This window comes from Condylostylus longicornis, unplaced genomic scaffold (genome assembly GCF_029603195.1).
Source record: "Condylostylus longicornis isolate FDR11 unplaced genomic scaffold, ASM2960319v2 ptg000064l, whole genome shotgun sequence".
NCBI lineage: Eukaryota > Metazoa > Arthropoda > Insecta > Diptera > Dolichopodidae > Condylostylus > Condylostylus longicornis.
This window is the reverse complement of record NW_026578032.1, coordinates 1,433,664-1,453,184: the sequence shown is the minus strand read 5'-3', so window position 1 is coordinate 1,453,184 and position 19,521 is coordinate 1,433,664. Positions and strand designations below refer to the sequence as shown.

The following is a 19,521-nucleotide window of genomic DNA, read 5'->3' as shown; positions in this document are numbered from 1 at the left end:
TACTTATATTATGTAGCTAAACAAATACTTTTATTTTCTGCATATTCCATTCGGACATGAGAGCAAATCTGAAATATATTCTCAGGCTGTTTCCGAACCATTCGTACTAAAATCTAAGTAATTGCACTATTTATACCCGTATGAATGGATGTTCGAAGGGTATACTAAATTTGCCTTACCGTTTGTAACGCTAAGAAATAACGGTCTTAGATATAGACTCAAGTGTATGTTTTTGATCAGCGTCGAATTCTGAGTTGATTTAACTTTGTCTGTCCGTTCATCCGTCCTACACAGCGATAACTCAAAAACTAATTAAGCCAAATTTTCACAAATGATTTATTGTAGTAAGTGCCAGAACCCTATTTAAATTGGGCATGATCGGGGTACCGGTTCGGGTAGCTGCCATACAACTTCAAAATTTATTTGGCTATTTCTCAGAAAACTATAAAAGCTGTGGTATTGAAAGTTCACACAAGCGTGTATATTAGTAGGGCCAATGTGATTGATAAAAGTCGTTGAAATTTCGTGGCTCCTTCTGGTACCTGTCGTACAACTTCAAAAGTTATTTGTCTATATCTCAGAAACTACAAAAGCTGTGATATTGATATTGCACATAAGCTTGATAAAATTCGTTAAAGTTTCTTGGCTCTTTCTGGTAGCTGCCATACAACTTCAATAGTAGTTTGGCACACACAGTAATTTGAAAAACATAATACTGAAATTTTGGATAAATTAATATGGTAATACGGCAACTTGAAGTCATAGTCTGTCCCATAGTCAGTTGTGGCATATTTATTCGCACATAATGCTGCCGGACCTGATTGCACTTCGCAGTAAATTAATCTGTCAAATATTTAAATTGTTAAATCAACACTAGATGATCACACTTCGCACATAACCTTCACAATTATAACCGAATAATGCTAAAATAAAAACCACATCACATTAATTTTGACATAAAAATGCCACTTATTCCGAAAAAAATTATTAACTGCCACAAAATTTTTGGTCCAGAAAATATTAAGTTCGATAAGATATTAAGTGCGTACTAAAATATTGTCGGGAAGTGGTATAGTGCGGAGTGCTAGTGCCATACCTTCGGAAACAGCCAAAACATTAGAATGTAATTAGTTTTCGGAAAAACTTAAAATTGACATGCTTTTTCACCAACGAACTCAATCTTACAAATCTTAAGCAATTCTTGTTCCTATAGGTGGATAAGCCTAAAAATCCAATGAATTTTTGAACGAAAATGAAGAAGACGATTTAAAATTCACGAAATTCATAAAATCTATATTAAAGTGTCTAAATGGCGAACAGACCCGATTGTCGTTTTCAATTAAATTTCAATTTAATGCCATCCTTTTTTGTAAGTAATTTTCAATTAAGATTTTGCTTTGATTGCAAAGCTTTAAAATTTTTTTTTTCATATTCCTGATTTTAATATTCCCAGAACAGCATGCACACGTCTATTTAGTCAAGCCATAATTCCTCTTTATTATTATTATAAATTTTCTACCTTAATCCCACAGTATACTAGTACATTTTATGTACAAAATAAATTTATAAAACTTTCCTTTTTTTTTCTACAATTTTTTACTTTATCAAAATAATTTAAATTTTATAGATTTACTGAAATTATTCTGAAAAATAGTTTTTATGCAAGTTTTTCATTAATTTTTTTTATATTAACATTAATTTTCCATTTCTTGCAACCATGGATTCAAAATATTTTCAAAAAATTTTATTCACATAAAATCAAATGTGCATTTTTATATTTGGTTCTTCAGTTTAAAAAAAATAAATGTTTCTATAAGTATAGCTAATTGAATGGCAGAGTAATTTTAAAACAAATAAAAACTTCATTTTTTCCCATAACAATTTTAAAATTTTTCTTCTCTATATATAAAAAAATTCGATAAGGATTTTATTTGTTATATTAGAAAAATTAGCATCGAAAACAAAAAAAAAGTTGAAATTTTATATTCCAATAGAGTCTATTATTTCTCCATTTGATGTAGTTGTGCTCTATAAAAATTAGGAAAATAATAAAGAGGAAAAACTTTAAAGGACAATTTTTTTCCTGTTTTTGTTTTGAAATAAAATTTCTCGGATTGTATCGGATACAGTTTATTTTCCGTAACAGTTTTTGTTACGAACCACAATGGAATATCATTAATAGCTTGAAAGTTGATGAGGTAAAAAACTGTTGATTTAGTAATAAAATTTAAATTTAAACTTAGAAATTATTACACGCCTTAGAGTACATGACATATTTGACGGGCCACCATGATAATACAAATGCGTGACACAGCTTTATCACACAAATCCGAAATACTACTAGTACACACTACTTCTATTACACAGTTACTAATAATATATAACTCAGCATTATACAGAACTTGCTTTCATGTTAGCAATCAGCGCCGGATCAATCATATATACAAAGTAAGCATTTGCAATGGGCACTAGAAGACAGGTACGCCATTGAAAACATACTTTTCTTTCAATTAAATATGTGATTTTGAAAATGTTGTTTTCAACGAAATCCACTCGAATGTGAACGAAATCAACTCGATAACACCTACAAACATAACCTATATACAAACATTCAGCAAAACAAAAATTTGAAATTTTATTTATTACTATAACTTTTCTTGAAATCCAATATGATAAATTACAAACAAAGTGATTTATTATGCACTATGTGATCAGTTTTTTATATATTGTTTACTACTTTGTGGACGTAGGGCGAAAACTGTAGGGTGTAGAAAAACGCGTAGGATGCACAACAAGCCAGACCCGGTCCTGTTACCAATATGTATTTGCAGAGAATGTGTGCCGATGTTTTGTCTTCCTCATAGAAGAATCTACAGAAACGGTGTACATAACTAATATTATAAAGATCAATTTTTATTTATCTGGTACTTCTTCCCCTGAGCCCCTGAAACTAAGTCGTTTTGCACAAGTATAACAAATGTATAACAAATTTTTGTGTTATGAATAACAAAACTTGGATTTGTTTCTTCAAATCTGTCCTCTCAAATCCTAAGATTTTTTTTCAAAAAAAATTTTAACATAATCGTGAAAATTTTATAACAGTTTAATAAATATTTTTTCTATTATCCTTATTATATGTAGGTTTACTATTTCAATTTTTAGTTTTTAAATTGAAATGGAGACTATACGTTTTTCTTTTGTTTGTTTGTAAATAGGTTTTTTTGCTCATTTCATGCATTTTTTTCATTCTCATTCAATATTATATTTTCCATTTGAAACAATTTTACGCAATAATGATCACAATAAAATTGAAAATTTAGATAATAAATTTTTAAAATGATTTTTAGTTTAACAGTATAAAGTTGAATCCTGAATAATCCTCAAAAATATTATGACAATGGAATTTAGTTTTTTTTTTCTACTTTTTTTTTTTGTATAAAATATGAAAAAAAAAACTTATGGTTCTCTTTAATTTGAAATAATAAAATGGAATTTTGAATAATATGAGGATTGAATTGAAATTTAAAATTTATTGTTAACGCAATAAATAAAATTTTGAATTTCAATGGTCATTTACTTGATTCAGTGATTTTTAGTGGTATCGTCTATGTACAGGGAATTTTCGGAAAATTTTCCAAAATTAAAGTGCTAAACACAAAATTTTTCGTAATAAAATTTGGTCTGCAATGTGAAATAATATTAAAATTGAATACTTACTATAGTCATAAAATTGGAAGTTAATTTTGAACACAATTATTGAATTCATAAATATCCTTGTCGTAACAGGAAAATAAATATTAAGGTTACCGTTATCTACACAGATTCTATAAACTAAGTAAAATACATGAAAAATTTCCTTATAGACCAACCAATAATTATTGTGAAGATACATACACAATAGCTGTATAACATTTAATAATTAATTATGGGGAATTAAAAACTTTTCTAATTAATAAATCAATAATGGGTAAAAAAAATTTTTGTATGTAAAAGTTAATATTTTTCCTATTAACAACTTCATTTTGTAAAAGTTTTAACCAATATATTATAAAAAGTTACTCTTATATAGTTCGTTGGGTCTTCTCAATAATCAATTAAAAATTAACAAGTATATTTAATAAAATATTCTAATATTCTGTTAATTATCCTTACAATTTTCTCTGTTATTATAACAGGCAGATTATAGTTAATATGTAAAATGTTGTACAAGTTTGAATTGAATAAAACAATTTGTAAGAAAAAAAATTTTTTTATGTTAATGAATTTGATGGTTTTTTGGGAAAAAATTTAGGGAAATTAATTTAAAAAAAAAAATCCTTTAGTCAAAATACAAAATTGTTTTCTCTTGAACCTAAGATCTTACATTAATAGAGTTATTTATTAAAATAAACAAGGGAAAAATATAGCTGACCTCATGAGCCCAAAAATATCCGTGCAAATGTGTAATAAGAAAAATTTTATGATTCAAATTTAATAAACAGTTGTCAGTTGGACTAAAATCGTGAAATTTTTGCTAAATTCCTCTGTCATACGCTCTACGTGCGCCTAAGAGAGATGTTCTGTGCCTAAAATTGGAGCATATGATACTTTTTACAAATTTTGAAATAAATGCAATTGAAATATTTTTTAGTTTGTATTGCAGTTATATATATTTGAATTTGACCTACAGGATCAGTTCTTAAAAATACTAGAGTGGTCATATTACTATACCTGAGAGAAAGTTACGAGTAATTTCGAATTTTCAACTCTTCTATTAAAATCTACAATTATAATTTAATTTATTGATTAATATTAATTATTAAATTTTTTTTTTTTTAACCAAATTGAAAATTTAACAATAAAATTGAATTTTAAATTTTAAATTGGATTATTAAAAGACTATTTTACAACAATAAAATTGTTAAATAAAATTTTTACTTCCGAATTTAATATTTAAACTTAATTATTATGTTTTTCAAATTTACAATATTGCCTTCATAACACTAATAAGTATATGTAAGTATTGTACATAAGAACATTGAAAAAATTATCGAAGAGAAATAAGAAAATGTTAACTATGAATAAGAACGAAAAAACAAGATGATCAACTTGGGAAATAAAGGGAAAAAAACTTCGACAAAATAAACCCGCTCACAACAGCAGGTGAAAGCAAAATTCAAATAATTGCCTCTTCAAAGAAATGAGAATAAGACAAAAAAAAATGAAAAAAAAAATAAAACAAATTTCTCTTCTCTTTTATTTTTTTGTTTTTTTTTTTGTTCTCTCTTTATAAATAAAATAAATTTTCATTTTCCTCTTTATTTTTTTGTTTTACAAGAGAAATTGGAAAAAAAAATTTATTTTTTTTTTTTTAATTTTTTTCTCCAATTTTTAATTGAATTGTGATCTAAAAGTTTACTTGTGCTATTGAAATAATTGCAAAAAAAAAGAAGCAAAAAATTATAAAAAAAAACTAAGGAAATTCAAGTAATTGAGAAAGGACGACGATATTTCAAATCGGAATTTAAATTAAAAACTTCTGTTCTCTTCTAGTTTTCTCGTTTTTATTTATTTTTTTTTTTTCATTAATTTTTTTATTTTTCGATATTTATACAACAAACAATAATTTAAAAATTATTGTGATAGTATAGGTAATATTATATTGTAATAGCGCCATCTTTATGTCATCTTTACAATTTATATTTAATTACTTGTTCAGAATAATAATACTTATTTAAATTAATTACGTTAAATTCCTACAGAGTGTGATAAAATTGTGAGATCTCAAAACAGAATATCGATATTATGTAGAAGTGGTCACAATTGAAATATTGCATAACTGTAATAAACTTGTGAATTTGAAAAATTTTGTGTTTAATATAAAATTTTTTAGTACGTAAAAACAAAAATTTTAAAGAAGCCAATTGAAATTGGCCGGAACAGAATTTCTTGTAAATGCTATAAGAGGCAGTGTATGGTTGCCTGTTATGATTGTTACCCTAATCATAAAACAGGAACCTAAGCTGAAATCGACTATCCGATACAAAAGAATCTCTGATTATTCCTTTATATTGTTCAGCAAAAAAAACCGTAGAACAGTTTTGTCTTAAATTAATAAGCCACTTGTAATAAGCTCAAGTAATAGTAAAGTAGTAGAATTAGCAACTAGGAGAATTTTAAATATTTGAGGAATTGTTATTGAAAACAATATCAACATTTTCAATGACAATTACATTTTTTGCTGATAAACAAATTAATTTAACTTGGGCCAAAAATTTGAGGTAATAATTATAGTGAACTCCTGTAATACTTCCCGCATATAATAATAATAATTAATGTGCTTAATTTTCTGTACATCATAATTAGTTTACTTCAAAAATTTGAAATTTTTTAATTATTTACAAAGTTATTTTGTCATATATGAAAATAGAAGTTAATGACTTCAGATACTTAATAATTAATATTTTGAAGCCCACCACACAGTATCAAGTAATCTCAAATTTTAAAATGTCATAATTTAGACTAAAGTACAATTTTCTATAATTATCTATTATAATTAATTAATTTCAAAATTACTACATAAATTATCAATATTTTGATTAATTACTTTCCATCAAATAAAAATAATTACTTAAAAATTATTTATTTTCTTAACTTTTATAATAACTACAACAATCATTTATAATTTAATGTTAGTCGTTTTTTCGCCATTGTTATTTCAGATTCAACTATATTGTCTTTATGCTAAAATTCGTTAAAAGCTTCTCTTATATTGTAAATTAAATTAATTTTTTGTCATTATTAAAAATAATTAATTATTATCATTTCAAAAGTTTATTACTTAAAATATTAATGTAATATGACCAAAGAAATGAAAGAGTAATGGCATATGTAAACTGTAATAAAAATAGTTACATTTTGAAATAAAAAAAAAATTTTATGAAATTTCTGTAAAATATTGACATATTTTTGACTTTATTTTGTAATAATGTTTTCGTTAAAAATATTTATTATTAGTACAGTTATATTATAATAATATATTTATTATATAAGCAATAAACTGTCAAAACGTAACGAAAACAAGTAGTTATGTACCTGCACATTGAAATAGTCAAGAGTTTGACAAAATATACAAAAAAAAAAAAACATTTTAAAATTATTACATTCCAATAATCGCACACAGCCATAATATTAAAGTCATTAATCATTATGTATCACGTTGCTGTTATACTATTTACTGACATTATAATTTAAAATAAGAACTACTATACAAGTTACATGCATGTTATGTAGCTATTGTACTCATATAGCTACTATTGTGTAGAGATATAATATAGTTGATAATATTTTATAATAATATTAATAATATTAACTCAACTATTTTACTGTCTAGACAGTAATGAGATTTTAAATTGACAGTTTTCTTAATTAATATTATATATATACTCTGGAACGTAATATAATGTATAGACAGTTATGGTGCCTTAGTATGCATAAGATTAATGATTATAAGATTACGATAATTGTATATTTAAGAACTGTTTTATAAGATATTATTGCTATTATAGGATTAATTTTGAAAATGTAATGATAATTTTAATTATTCTGTAAAGATTTTAATATTATGAAACTTGAATTTAATTATTTTAACTCCGATTTTAAAGATTTTTGAAATTTTAACGAAACACTTGAATGTCATTGAGTGAGATTTGTATGATTTGATGTAGATTACAAAATTGACATTAGAAAGGCAATTAAAACTTAACATGGAAGCGTCTGAGATAGATTTGTATGATAACTGGAAATAATTTGTTGTTTGAAATTAACAGCCCTATCATGAATTGCCCTCGTATAATTCTACGAATTACGAACTTACCTAAGTCGTGAACTTTTAAATGATCACAAATTCCTTTCGTACAGATTATGAATCAGCAATGGCAACACAATTTTTCGGTTTGTCAAAATCGGTATTTTATTTTAAATGTCAAATGTTTATTTATATTTTTTGTTAATATTTGAATACATTACTTTTATAGCAGAGGATATTTTTTAAAAACGGAGTTCTTTTTTGAATAAATTTTAGTAATTCGGAATTGAGAATATGAAATTCGTAATTTTCCGAATTTCGGAGCTTTTATAGCTCCGAAATTCATGATAGGGCTGTTAAACAATGTAATGTGTTGCAAGTAGAAAGTCTCAAACTATGTATGAGTATTGTAGAATTAAATAACCCCTATGTGTATGCAATATTTATTGAAACTATGTCAAATCTCAATTGTATACTTAAAGTACTTAAACCAAATTCATTTTGAACATTAAAAAATTTTATTTTATTTTAAAAACTTCTTCCTCTTCATGATTTCTTATCTATACTTGAAATACAAGAACAAAAACTTGAAGAAAACCTACAAAAATAAGAAAAAATTAATTTTCCGCGAAATTGTAAACTTTTAATATTAAACTATAGATTTATATTTGCACATAAATAAACAAATTTTCAAGTTACTTAACCTAACCTCAAAAAAAAAAAAACAAAAAAATCCTAAAATATTCAATACTCACCAAAGTATTATTTTCTCTCTTTACAGGCGTATTTTATTTATCTTAACTTATTTGATCGGATTTCCATTAACTGATCTATTATTTTAAAATTGAATATTTTTTTTTGGAGAAAAGGGAAAAAAATATTTACTCAGAAAATAAGAATATAGAGTATTTTTCTTTAAAAGAAAACAAAAGGGCCAAATTTTCAATTGCTTAACCTAGAATTATTTCTCTTTTTTTTTTCAATTAAATTTTAAATTTAAGAGAAAAAATAAAAATAATCAAAAACAAAAAAATTCAAAAATTAATCTTCTCTTTAATGTTTTTCTTTTGAAATTTATTTCTTTTCTTTTTAATGGCTCTTCAGTTTCTATACCTAAGTTAAAAATAATTTTATTTGTAATAATATTAACGTTTTAAATAAAATGTAGTGTAATTTACTACATATTGACTTTTTTTTTTAAATTTACTGTTGAAGTTATTCTTTGTTTTTTAACAAAAAATAACTCTTGTTCCTCTTGCTGAAATTATTTTAAAATTTTTAACAAAAAAATTATTTTCATAAAGCTCAAAAATTTCCTCGAAATTTTTTTTATAAAATTGAGCGAATTAGCTCAAATTTTTATTTGAAATTCGAAAAATATTTGTATGCTTCCTTTTGGTTCCATGTTCGAATTAAAAATTTAAGTATTCTGAGAATTCTGAGTAATATACTGAGAGTTTTCGGTTATTCTGAGAGTTCTAAGTAATATCCTGAGAGTTTTCTGGTATTCTTAGAGTTTTCGATTATTCTGAGAGTTTTGAGTAATTATCTGAGAGTTTATGAGTAAATCTCGAAAATTGCAGCAATTTTACTATATGGCAAATGTAATTATATAATCAATCCAAGCCTTTCTTTATTTAACGTGCTAGAGCATCTTCTCACACTTACTTTACTATATGATGTTACATACAATATACAACATTAATGCAGTAAATTTACTACATTACTTTTATCAAAAAAAACACTAACTGATTTCTTAACATTATTGTATATAAATTCGGTGGAAAAAATCAAAATCCCACAATATTTTTTTTGTCTTTTAAATACATAAATCCTCTTCGAATTTCCGTTCCATTTTTATCCTATTCCTATATACAGTTATATTTTTTTTTGGAAATCAATATTCGCGCATCAAGCAATCCTTGTAATTTCCTGTTTACCTAGCAATAAAGAATTTTTGCATTTTCTTTATTCTTTATCGAAGAAATTTAGGAAAAAAAAAATTGTAAATTAAAAAAACAAGAAAAACAGATCAAGGAATGATTGTGAAGTTTAAAGGTAAGAAATTTTTCTACTTTTCTCAAATTACAAGTTTTTTATTTTACTATTTCTTTTTTGTAAATATTCATTGAAAAAGTTATCTACCTAGTTATATATATATGTAGGTTAAGTAGAGTATTATCGAACGTGAAACATTATAATATAAGGATAATACAAGGATACATTGGTAAAAATTTATAGATTGGCTGATTTCATCTTGAAAGATTTTGAAATGATTTGGAATATTCTAAAATAATGCATGCAATTTGACTAATATGACATATAAGAAATTCAAATCAAGTGAAAAATTACAATTTTTTTTATGGTTATATAAGAGTTTTTCGGTTCCTTTCCATTGCTAAAATAAGCTACACAATTGAATGTATTAAGATAAATTGGAAAAATTTTTTAGTAGTATTCTTGATGCAACTTTGAATAAAATAAAAATTTGTTCTCCATTAACAATAATAGAATAAAAGAAAAAAATAACAGATTGAATCCTTCAGCAAAAAAAAATTTAAATAAATTAAAAATTTCTTTTGTAAATTAAAAATCCTTTTATTTCTCTCTCCCCCCCCTCCCAATCTGTATTTATTATAAAAGCTTTATAAATATACACTGATTGATTCGTAATTAAGTTAATAAAGGCGGGTGGGGGTAACAATATGAAATGTATGTGTATAACACAATATAATAGAAATGTTAGAGAAACGAAAACATTCATTGAATAAAATTTAAATTAAATTAGTTTTTTTTTTTCAAATTCAAAGACTTCCATTTTAATATAAAACTAAAATAAATAAAGAGATAGGGAAATTAAAAATGAATTCCTATAGTACATTTGTAAATTAATTTCCTCTCTCCTTTTATTGAATATTTTAAAATATAATGGCTACTGTTATGTTAACTTTAACATTTACATTTAATATTAATGAACTCTTCATATTTTGAGAATCCTTTCAAACAATTAATGATTTTAAGAATAAATTCTGTGAAAAACCTACACAATCTTTATTATAATTCTAGAAAAGGTTATTAATAAAAATTTAAAATGGCAAAATTCTTAGAAATTTTATATTTTTATAATAAAAATTATTCTTAAAATGGATAAAGTAGCCATTCTTAATGTTTTTATTTATATTTTAGAATTTTCTAAAAATAAATAAAGGAAATATTTTGTTTCAATTAATTTCCGGTTATTTTCCGTCCGAATTTAGCAGTTGAATTATAAAAATAAATAAGAATTTTTTTATAATTTACCCCTAATTATAATTAGAGATTTACACCTAATTATAATATAACAATTAGGGGTAAATTCAAATATAATGAGATTTTTTATGTGACGCCTAGTTATATGCAATTTTTTCAATAAAATTTTAAATTATTTATAGGTAGCTATATTTTCAATCAAAAATGAAATTTTTCCCTATATATTGATTAATTTACTCTACATATATATATATTTGTATACGTGTATTTTCATATACGTGTATAATACTAGTAAATAATTGAGCACAAGCGTGTAGTGTATGTATACGAAAAATTTAATTCAAGTATAATACAACTTTTAAAGTAGGATCAAATCACCTTTCAAAAGACCATTAACAGTAAGGTGTAAATTTATAATTAATCAAAATCAATCAAAATATTGCAAACCATATCACACTTTTAATTTTTTCGCATAATTGTACATATATAAAATATTTCAATTTGAAAAATTTGTTTTTACACCTGCAGAGCAGAGTTGTTCTTATATAACACACTATATATTGAAATGAAAAATGAATTTACTTGAATGAATTTTCTTCTCTTTCCCCTCTATAGTTTCTGCTCTTCATATACATTAAGATGATTTTAGTATAAATGATAGTGTTTCCAAGTGGAGAGACGAGAATCATCAATCATTTTGCTTACTAAAAAGAATTATATTTGAAATGAATTCTTTAAAAATCATTTCAAATTTAAATATTATTTCATTCACATTAAAAGCAATAATTTGTGATCTCTCATCAAATAAAATATTTATTTCTTTTTTTAAAGTTTCAATTATTCAATTTGTAAAACTTAAAATGACTTAAGGCAATCAAATGATTAATTTATTTTTAAATGTTTTTAATTTTATTTTATTTTTTACTTAATACTTTTAAAAACTATATTAAAATATTCATCAATGTCAACATTAAATTTTTTTTTATTGTTATACATATTTATTTAGTATGTGTTTTCGCAAAATATAAGGAAAAAATAATGTTTCAAATTATTTTAAAAATCATTTATGATTTTATGAGTCAATCAATGTCATTAGCAGAAATTTTTGATCGTAAGAGAAGAATAAAATAAAACTAAAAAAAAATTGGAGTGGCAGGATCCTTTATAATCGAAAAATTACGATTTTTTATAAATAATTTATTCAAGTATAGAGTAGAGGCTTATAAAAACATTAAATAGTTGGAAAAGAGGCATAATTACAGGAAGACGAATAATATTTCAAAAAAAAAGGCAGTATAAGAAAAAAAGGACTTGTGAAATTTTTGGGAATAAATTTTAAAAACCGATGAATTTTTTAAGTTTTTTACTTAAAATTTTTATAAATAAAATTTATGTTTCATAATTTATAGGTAAAATTGCGACATACATTAGGAATTCGGAAGGTACAGGGTTCAATGAAATTGTTCTTATGAATTATGCAAAATTTCTTTTCACCTCATTTATTGTGATTTATAGAGCCAGCCGAAACAATTCTATTCGATATAGTAAATCTATTAATCCAATAATAAAATCTAAGTACGAGTATAATAAATCTAAATAATCCTCATTGATACGATTTCTGGTTTGCATTGATTTCCATTAGAAAATCACAATCTTTTATTTAATCGTGTAAAATTTTGCGATGCTCTTAAACTTTTGCATTTACATTCATTTAAAAATACAATTTGTACAGTTTATTAAAAGAAATTTAAAAAAAAGTTCAATGACCAAAATGAAATAATAGCATTTTTTTTTTTCAGTTTACCAAACCGAGACTACTTTTTATACCCTCAAAGCCCAATTAAAGAAAACTATTACAATTTGTACTGATAAAGAGAAGCAAAAAAAACAAAAATCAAAATAAAAAAATATGTAAACACCTTTAGTAATATTGTTTAAATAACAAATTGTTTCATATACACCACAGCACAAGTACTGTTATACTTAAATTGCAAATATGCAAATAAATATGTATACGTACTTATGTAATTCATTTATGTAATAAATTGATAATTGTGATGCAATATAAAAATAAAACAAGTCGATGAGAATTTCATATATGATCATATGAAAAAAAATCAAACCAAACCAAACCAAGCCAACGAATTTAATTCCTTAGCATTTTAAAATTTCATAATTTTTTATAGTGCAACTGTTGTATAATATATTTATGGAAAAAAAATTGAGTGAATCCCACACACATCCCAATCAAAAAAAAATTAAAAAATTAAAATATTGGAAAGCAACTGCTCAACAAAATCTCTCATTGTATCCATATGTAAGTACAGGTTTAAGATCGTCAAATACATTATTTATGCATTTATGCACATGGTTAAGTGGTAGACAAAGTTTCTGATTTGGTTTTTCTTTTTTTTGCATTTTTGCCAAAAGGCAAAAAGCGAAATTTGTGTTGTTTTAAATTTTTTGTCTTATATATCATATATTAAAAGATTTATACTTTTAACATTTTAAAAGAGTGCTTATGTTTTTATTATGAATGTTATTTAATAATTGACCTCGTTACTTAGTATAAATATAATGTGGACATATATATAGTAAGTAGGGTATATTTATACTAGCAGAAAGTTAGTTCAGTGCGTACATTACATAAGAATATATTTAATCATAAAATCGATGGAAAATTAAAAAGTCAAATCAAAATATTATGTTGTTGTTGATGTGGTATTTTGGTTCAAATATGAAGGCTATAGATAGAATTTTGTCTGCAACCACTTCCTTTGCAAAAATTCCTATAGTCCCCGAAAAAAAAAAAATACTACTTATTTTAAAAACATAACGAATATTGAAAAAATTAATTATAAAAATCTAACTGCTTAGAGTTGTCGCGTGAATAGAAATAAAATATACATATGTGTAACTAGAAAAATTGAGAAAACTCTAATGCATATTATTTAAATTAAATCAAAATTAAATAAAATTAATATATAAAATTTTTTAAAATCTTTTATTGCTATGGCAGTATAAGACTTAGAAATCGTATAACAGTATAACACTTAACTTAAAAGGATTATAACAATTACATATCAGTTTTCAGAGCTTTTATACACTTGTATAACAGTTTCCATAACTGTTATACAACTATATAACAGTTTATGTTACAGTTATACAATGGTATAAAAGTTTCTGTAAGCATTATATATTAGCATAACAGCTCATATAACTGTTATAAGATTTTAAAACAATTTCTATAACTGTTATAACATAGTATTTCACCGATATACGTATGTTACAAATGTTACAATAGTAAATTCGAGAACAAATCGAATTAGATCGAATTTATTTTATTCAAAAATAAATTAGTTCGTGCAAATTCGCCTGTCTAATTAAACGAAATCAAAGTTTTTAAATGTACTACCTACACATATTTATAGATATTTCAGAAGAACACTTTTTAAATGAAGACTTGTCAAAATAAATATTTTCTTAAAATGTAAAATTTAAATATTCGAAAACTACACGTATAAAATCATTTTTTTTTTTTCTTTTAAATACTTGACATAATAGCACACGATCTTATTGTAAACCAGTACAAAGTATTTGCAATTAAAAAATGTTGAATTGGAACGGTAACACTTGATTTTGAATTTAAAGTGGTTCTATATTCATTTTCGCATAATAATTATTGTCAAGTGTGATTGTTAAGTATAGTAGTGGAAGTTGGAGAGGACATTTTTTTCTTAAAATGTTGTTATGTATTTTGTTTTTTTTTTGAAAGTCATTATTTTTGCAAAATGCATTGGTTTACAACAATCGCAAGTAGGTAAAGTGCATATAAGAAAATGAATGGTCAGAAAAGCAAAAACAAAAAAGTAGAAAAAAAAACCAGTAGAAAAATTAGAATGGGCGCCATCTACCAACCTATATTAATTTTTTTTTTTTGTGTTTTTTAGTTTTTCTTTAAAATGCCATAAAAAATTCATTAAATTGTTTTAAATATTTTTACAAGTTTGAAAATTTTCAGGTTGTTTATGGTTTGTTTTTTCTTTTTTTTTTTTTTGTACAACCAAACACTTCACAAATAAGGAAAAAACACTAGAATTTTTATTGTAAAAATTCCATAAAAATAAAATGAAAAATTTTTTAATTTATTTTAGTAATTCTTGTGTGGATTTTTTATTTCTCTTTCTCTCTCATATTTTTTTTATTTTAAATTAATTAATTAAATTTTATTATGTGACAATTGGCATACATAGATATAAAATTTATTTATATTGAATAATGTGGATCAATTAAATTTTGAAATGATGTCGTTAAATAAATAAAGAAATTCAACTTTTTAAAAATATTTGTTTTATACTTTTAAATTTTACGCCTTTTATGATTTATTTCAATTGTTTGAATGAATTACGAATTAATTGTCTTTTGTTTTTTTATTTTAGTCATATTAATTAGGAAGTGTTAATTTAAAAATAAATTGGAAATATTAAGGAATTTGTAAATTTCAAAATATGCAAAATATGAAATTTTTTAAAAGATGATAAGAATTTTTGGGAAATATTGTTAAAAAATTTAGGTAAAACAAGAGTTTATGTATACAAATATAGCTTATCATTTGAAAACAGTTAAAAATATTTACGATCAAAATAAAATTTTATAGTTTTATTACAAGAATATTAAAATTCTATTTTAATAATTTAATTAATTCAAATATTATAAAATTCTGAATAAAAATAATGAAGTCTGAACCAAAAGAAGGGAACGAAGTACCTGGACTAACGCACTCCGAGGGAGTTCATAGATTAACATTTAAAATTTTTCATCCAGTAACATAAGGATATGCAATTAAATTAAATTTAAACTCATGCTTCCAACCAACTCTCAACAGATTGACAAATAACAGAAATCTTGTTCATAAAATTTAATTAAAAATATGCAAAAATTTTCAAGTAATATTCAATATAACAAAGATGACTGTTAAATGATTAAAACAATTGAAATGATTATTAAGCAAATGTATAATAAATTGTTCGTAAAATTACTTTTATCTCTGGCCAAATTAAATTCATTTCCAATTCAACTTAAATTATATTACACATTATAATGATTAAATTCACAATATATACGCGAAAATCCCAATTAAATCAAATATTAAGCCCAATTATTTTATTTTAAAAACAAAATTAAAATTCTTTTTTTTCTTTGATGTGTCAACAATATTACCACCATTTTTATATTGTCTGTTCACATATCATTTTTATATTGTATGCATTTTACAAATAAAAAGGAAAAAAAAAATGCAAAGAGAAGAAAATATTTAACAAAGAATAAATAAATTTAAAATATTGAAAAAGTAAAATGTGTCAAGTGTAGGACACTTCTCGGAAATGATCGCACAGTATTTTAATTAATTTCAAATACCACTTGGATAACGACAGTGGTTAGAATAATATTTTCGAATATTTTTTTTTGAAAATTCTCTTTGAGTAATTTTTCACTTATTGAAAATGTATAATAAATTCGTCCCAGTGGTAAAATTTTTTAAACGAATGAATTGACATTCATAAAAATATGTATAATAGTTTTAATATTTTTATTAATGATTCTTGCACTTTACTTTTGTGAATAACTGTATTTGTTAATTTAATTACTATTATTATATGTTAAAAAAATTATATACTATTGCTGTTATTGTATTTAAGATTCCAGCAGAAAAAACAATCCAAACATTAAAAATATCTGAACAGGTGGACAGGAAAATTTTTTATTGCTATCATCGTAATAATTTCTCTTCTATCATCATTGTAATCTTTACTACTGAGTTTGTACATTATAAAAATTAATTTATTATTATCACAAGTGCTGCCTTCAAAATCGTAAACATTATTATTATCATTATAATCATTATCATATATACTACCCATTCACTATCATCATTGAGAGAATCTCAATGAAAATTATCACGTGCCAATCATTTCTCACATTTTATTTATTTATTTTTTTTTTGTTGTTTTTTGATTATGGTGAGCAAAAAAAAAAAAAGAGAATTATTTAAAATTCAGGAAATAAAACTCAACACAATCACAAGTTTGAATGGATTGAGATTTTAATTTTTTATTTCTTTTATTATTATAACATTGCTCTTCAATCCCATGTTCTGTAGTCTATTATTTGTGGATTTGCTGAAAATACAAGTATATATACATATGCATGTACATACATATATATACTTGCGCATAAGTGTAAAGCATTTCATGCATTGTATAGTGCGATGACGGTTGGTGGATTTTTTATTTTAATTTTTATTTAAATTCATTAAACCTTATGTATTCGTACTTTAACCAACACTTCATTAAATTAAAATTAAACATTTTACTTAAAAATATTATTTTAAGAAGAATTTTTAATTAAAATTTTTAATAAAAAAACAAATAAAAGTGGGAAAAGCGAAATTTTCCTTTTACCCATTTTACCCATATTACCCATATTACCCACATTACCCATATTACACATATTTCCCATATTTAATAATTTGCAATTATTGAGTGAAATTAAAATTTATTACAAGCGGCGTAAGAAATCACATACAGAACTTAAATCGTGCCATCAAATGTTCATAAACATGTTTGTAATAGTATTGTATTTTTACCAAAGACAATTCCCAATTTAATAATAATTTCAAAATTCTAATAAATTCCATAATTAGTGCATTAAATTCCACTCGTGTGGGTGGTAAGGCTATCATGTTTTTATAAATATTTTTAAAAATTATTAAGTATAAGAGTATTTTGTATACAAAATATTTTTATTTATACCTTTAGGGAATTTAATTTATGTCATATATATTTTATTTAAAAACGAGAAAAAAAGTAGAGTTGACTTTGTCAACTCTGTGATACCCGTACGAATTTGTTATCCTATGTGCGAATAACTAATGTGCCATAACTAACTATGGGGCAGACTATGACTTTAAGTTGCCGTATTACCATATTAATTTATGCAAAGTTTCAGTACTATGTGTTTTTCAAAATACTGGTTGTGCCAAACTACTATTGAAGTTGTATGGCAGCTACCAGAAAGAGCTAAGAAATTTTAGCGAATTTTATCAAGCACATCGGCCCTACTAATATATTCACTTGTGTGAAATCTCAATATCACAGCTTTTATAGTTTCTGAGATATAGTCAAATAACTTTTGAAGTTGTATGGCAGGTACCAGAAGGAGCCAAGTAATTTCAACGATTTTTACGAGACATATTGGCCCTACTAATATATTGGTTTGTGTGAAATTTCAATACTATAGCTTTAATAGTTTCTGAAATACAGTCAAAAAACTTTTGAAGTTGTATGGCAGGTACCAGAAGAAGCCAAGTAATTTCAACGACTTTCATCAGGCACATTGGCCCTATTAAAATATTCGTTTGTGTGAAATTTCAATGCCATAGCTTTTATAGTTTCTGAGATATAGTCAAATAACTTTTGAAGTTGTATGGCAGGTACCAGAAGGAGCCAAGTAATTTCAACAACTTTTATTAGACATATTGGCCCTACTAATATATTCGTTTGTGTGAAATTTCAATACCACAACTTTTATAGTTTCTGAGATATAGCCAAATAAATTTTGAAGTTGTATGGCAGCTACCCGAACCGGTACCCCGATCATGTCCAATTTAAATAGGGTTCTGGCACTTACTACAATAAATCATTTGTGAAAATTTGGTGAACTTAGCTCAATTAGTTTTTGAGTTATCGTTCGGACGGACGGACGGACGGACGGACGGACGGACGGACGGACGGACGGACGGACGGACGGACGGACGGACGGACGGACAGACAAAGCTAAATCAACTCAGAATTTGACGCTGATCAAAAACATACACTTGAGTCTATATCTAACACCGTTATTTCTTAGCGTTACAAACGGTAAGGCAAATTTAGTATACCCTTCGAACATACGTTCGTACGGGTATAAAAAAACAGTTAACCACATATTGTGGACATTTTGCCAATATTGGCTAATTAAATAATAAAGAAATAAATTTTCTTCACTCTTAATACAGCAAAAAAAAATCATCACTAAATGTAATTGGTTTTTTTATACCCTGCACTTCGTGAAGGGTATATTAACTTTGGTATGGAGTTTGTAACTACTTGAAGGAGTCATCTGCGGTATGGACATATATATATATTCTTGCTCAGCGTAAAATTCTGAGTCGATTTAGACATGTCCGTCTGTCCGTCCGTCCGTCCGTCCGTCCGTCCGTCCGTCCGTCCGTCCGTCCGTCCGTCCGTCCGTCCGTCCGTCCGATCGCACGATAACTCAAAAACGAATAATGCAATCGACACCAAACTTTCACAAGTTTTTTCTTTTGTGCCAAGGACGAGCCCTATTGTTATTGGACTAATTCGGACAACGGGTTCGGGTAGCTGCCATACAACTCAAAGAGTTTATTTTAAATATTTCAAAAACTAATAAAGGTATAAATATAA

The 19,521-nt window shown here is 24.8% G+C and overlaps 1 protein-coding gene across 1 annotated transcript in view; it reads right to left on the bottom strand.

Annotated features, from left to right (window-relative positions):
- Window positions 1–17,554, bottom strand: part of LOC129612243 (neogenin) — a 139,947-nt gene extending 122,393 nt beyond the window's left edge. Inside the window, exon 1 of the mRNA XM_055525784.1 lies at window positions 17,497–17,554. Within this exon, the coding sequence (XP_055381759.1) occupies window positions 17,497–17,554 (58 nt within the window). The remainder of the gene's footprint in view (window positions 1–17,496) is intronic.
- Window positions 17,555–19,521: the final 1,967 nt, after the last annotated feature.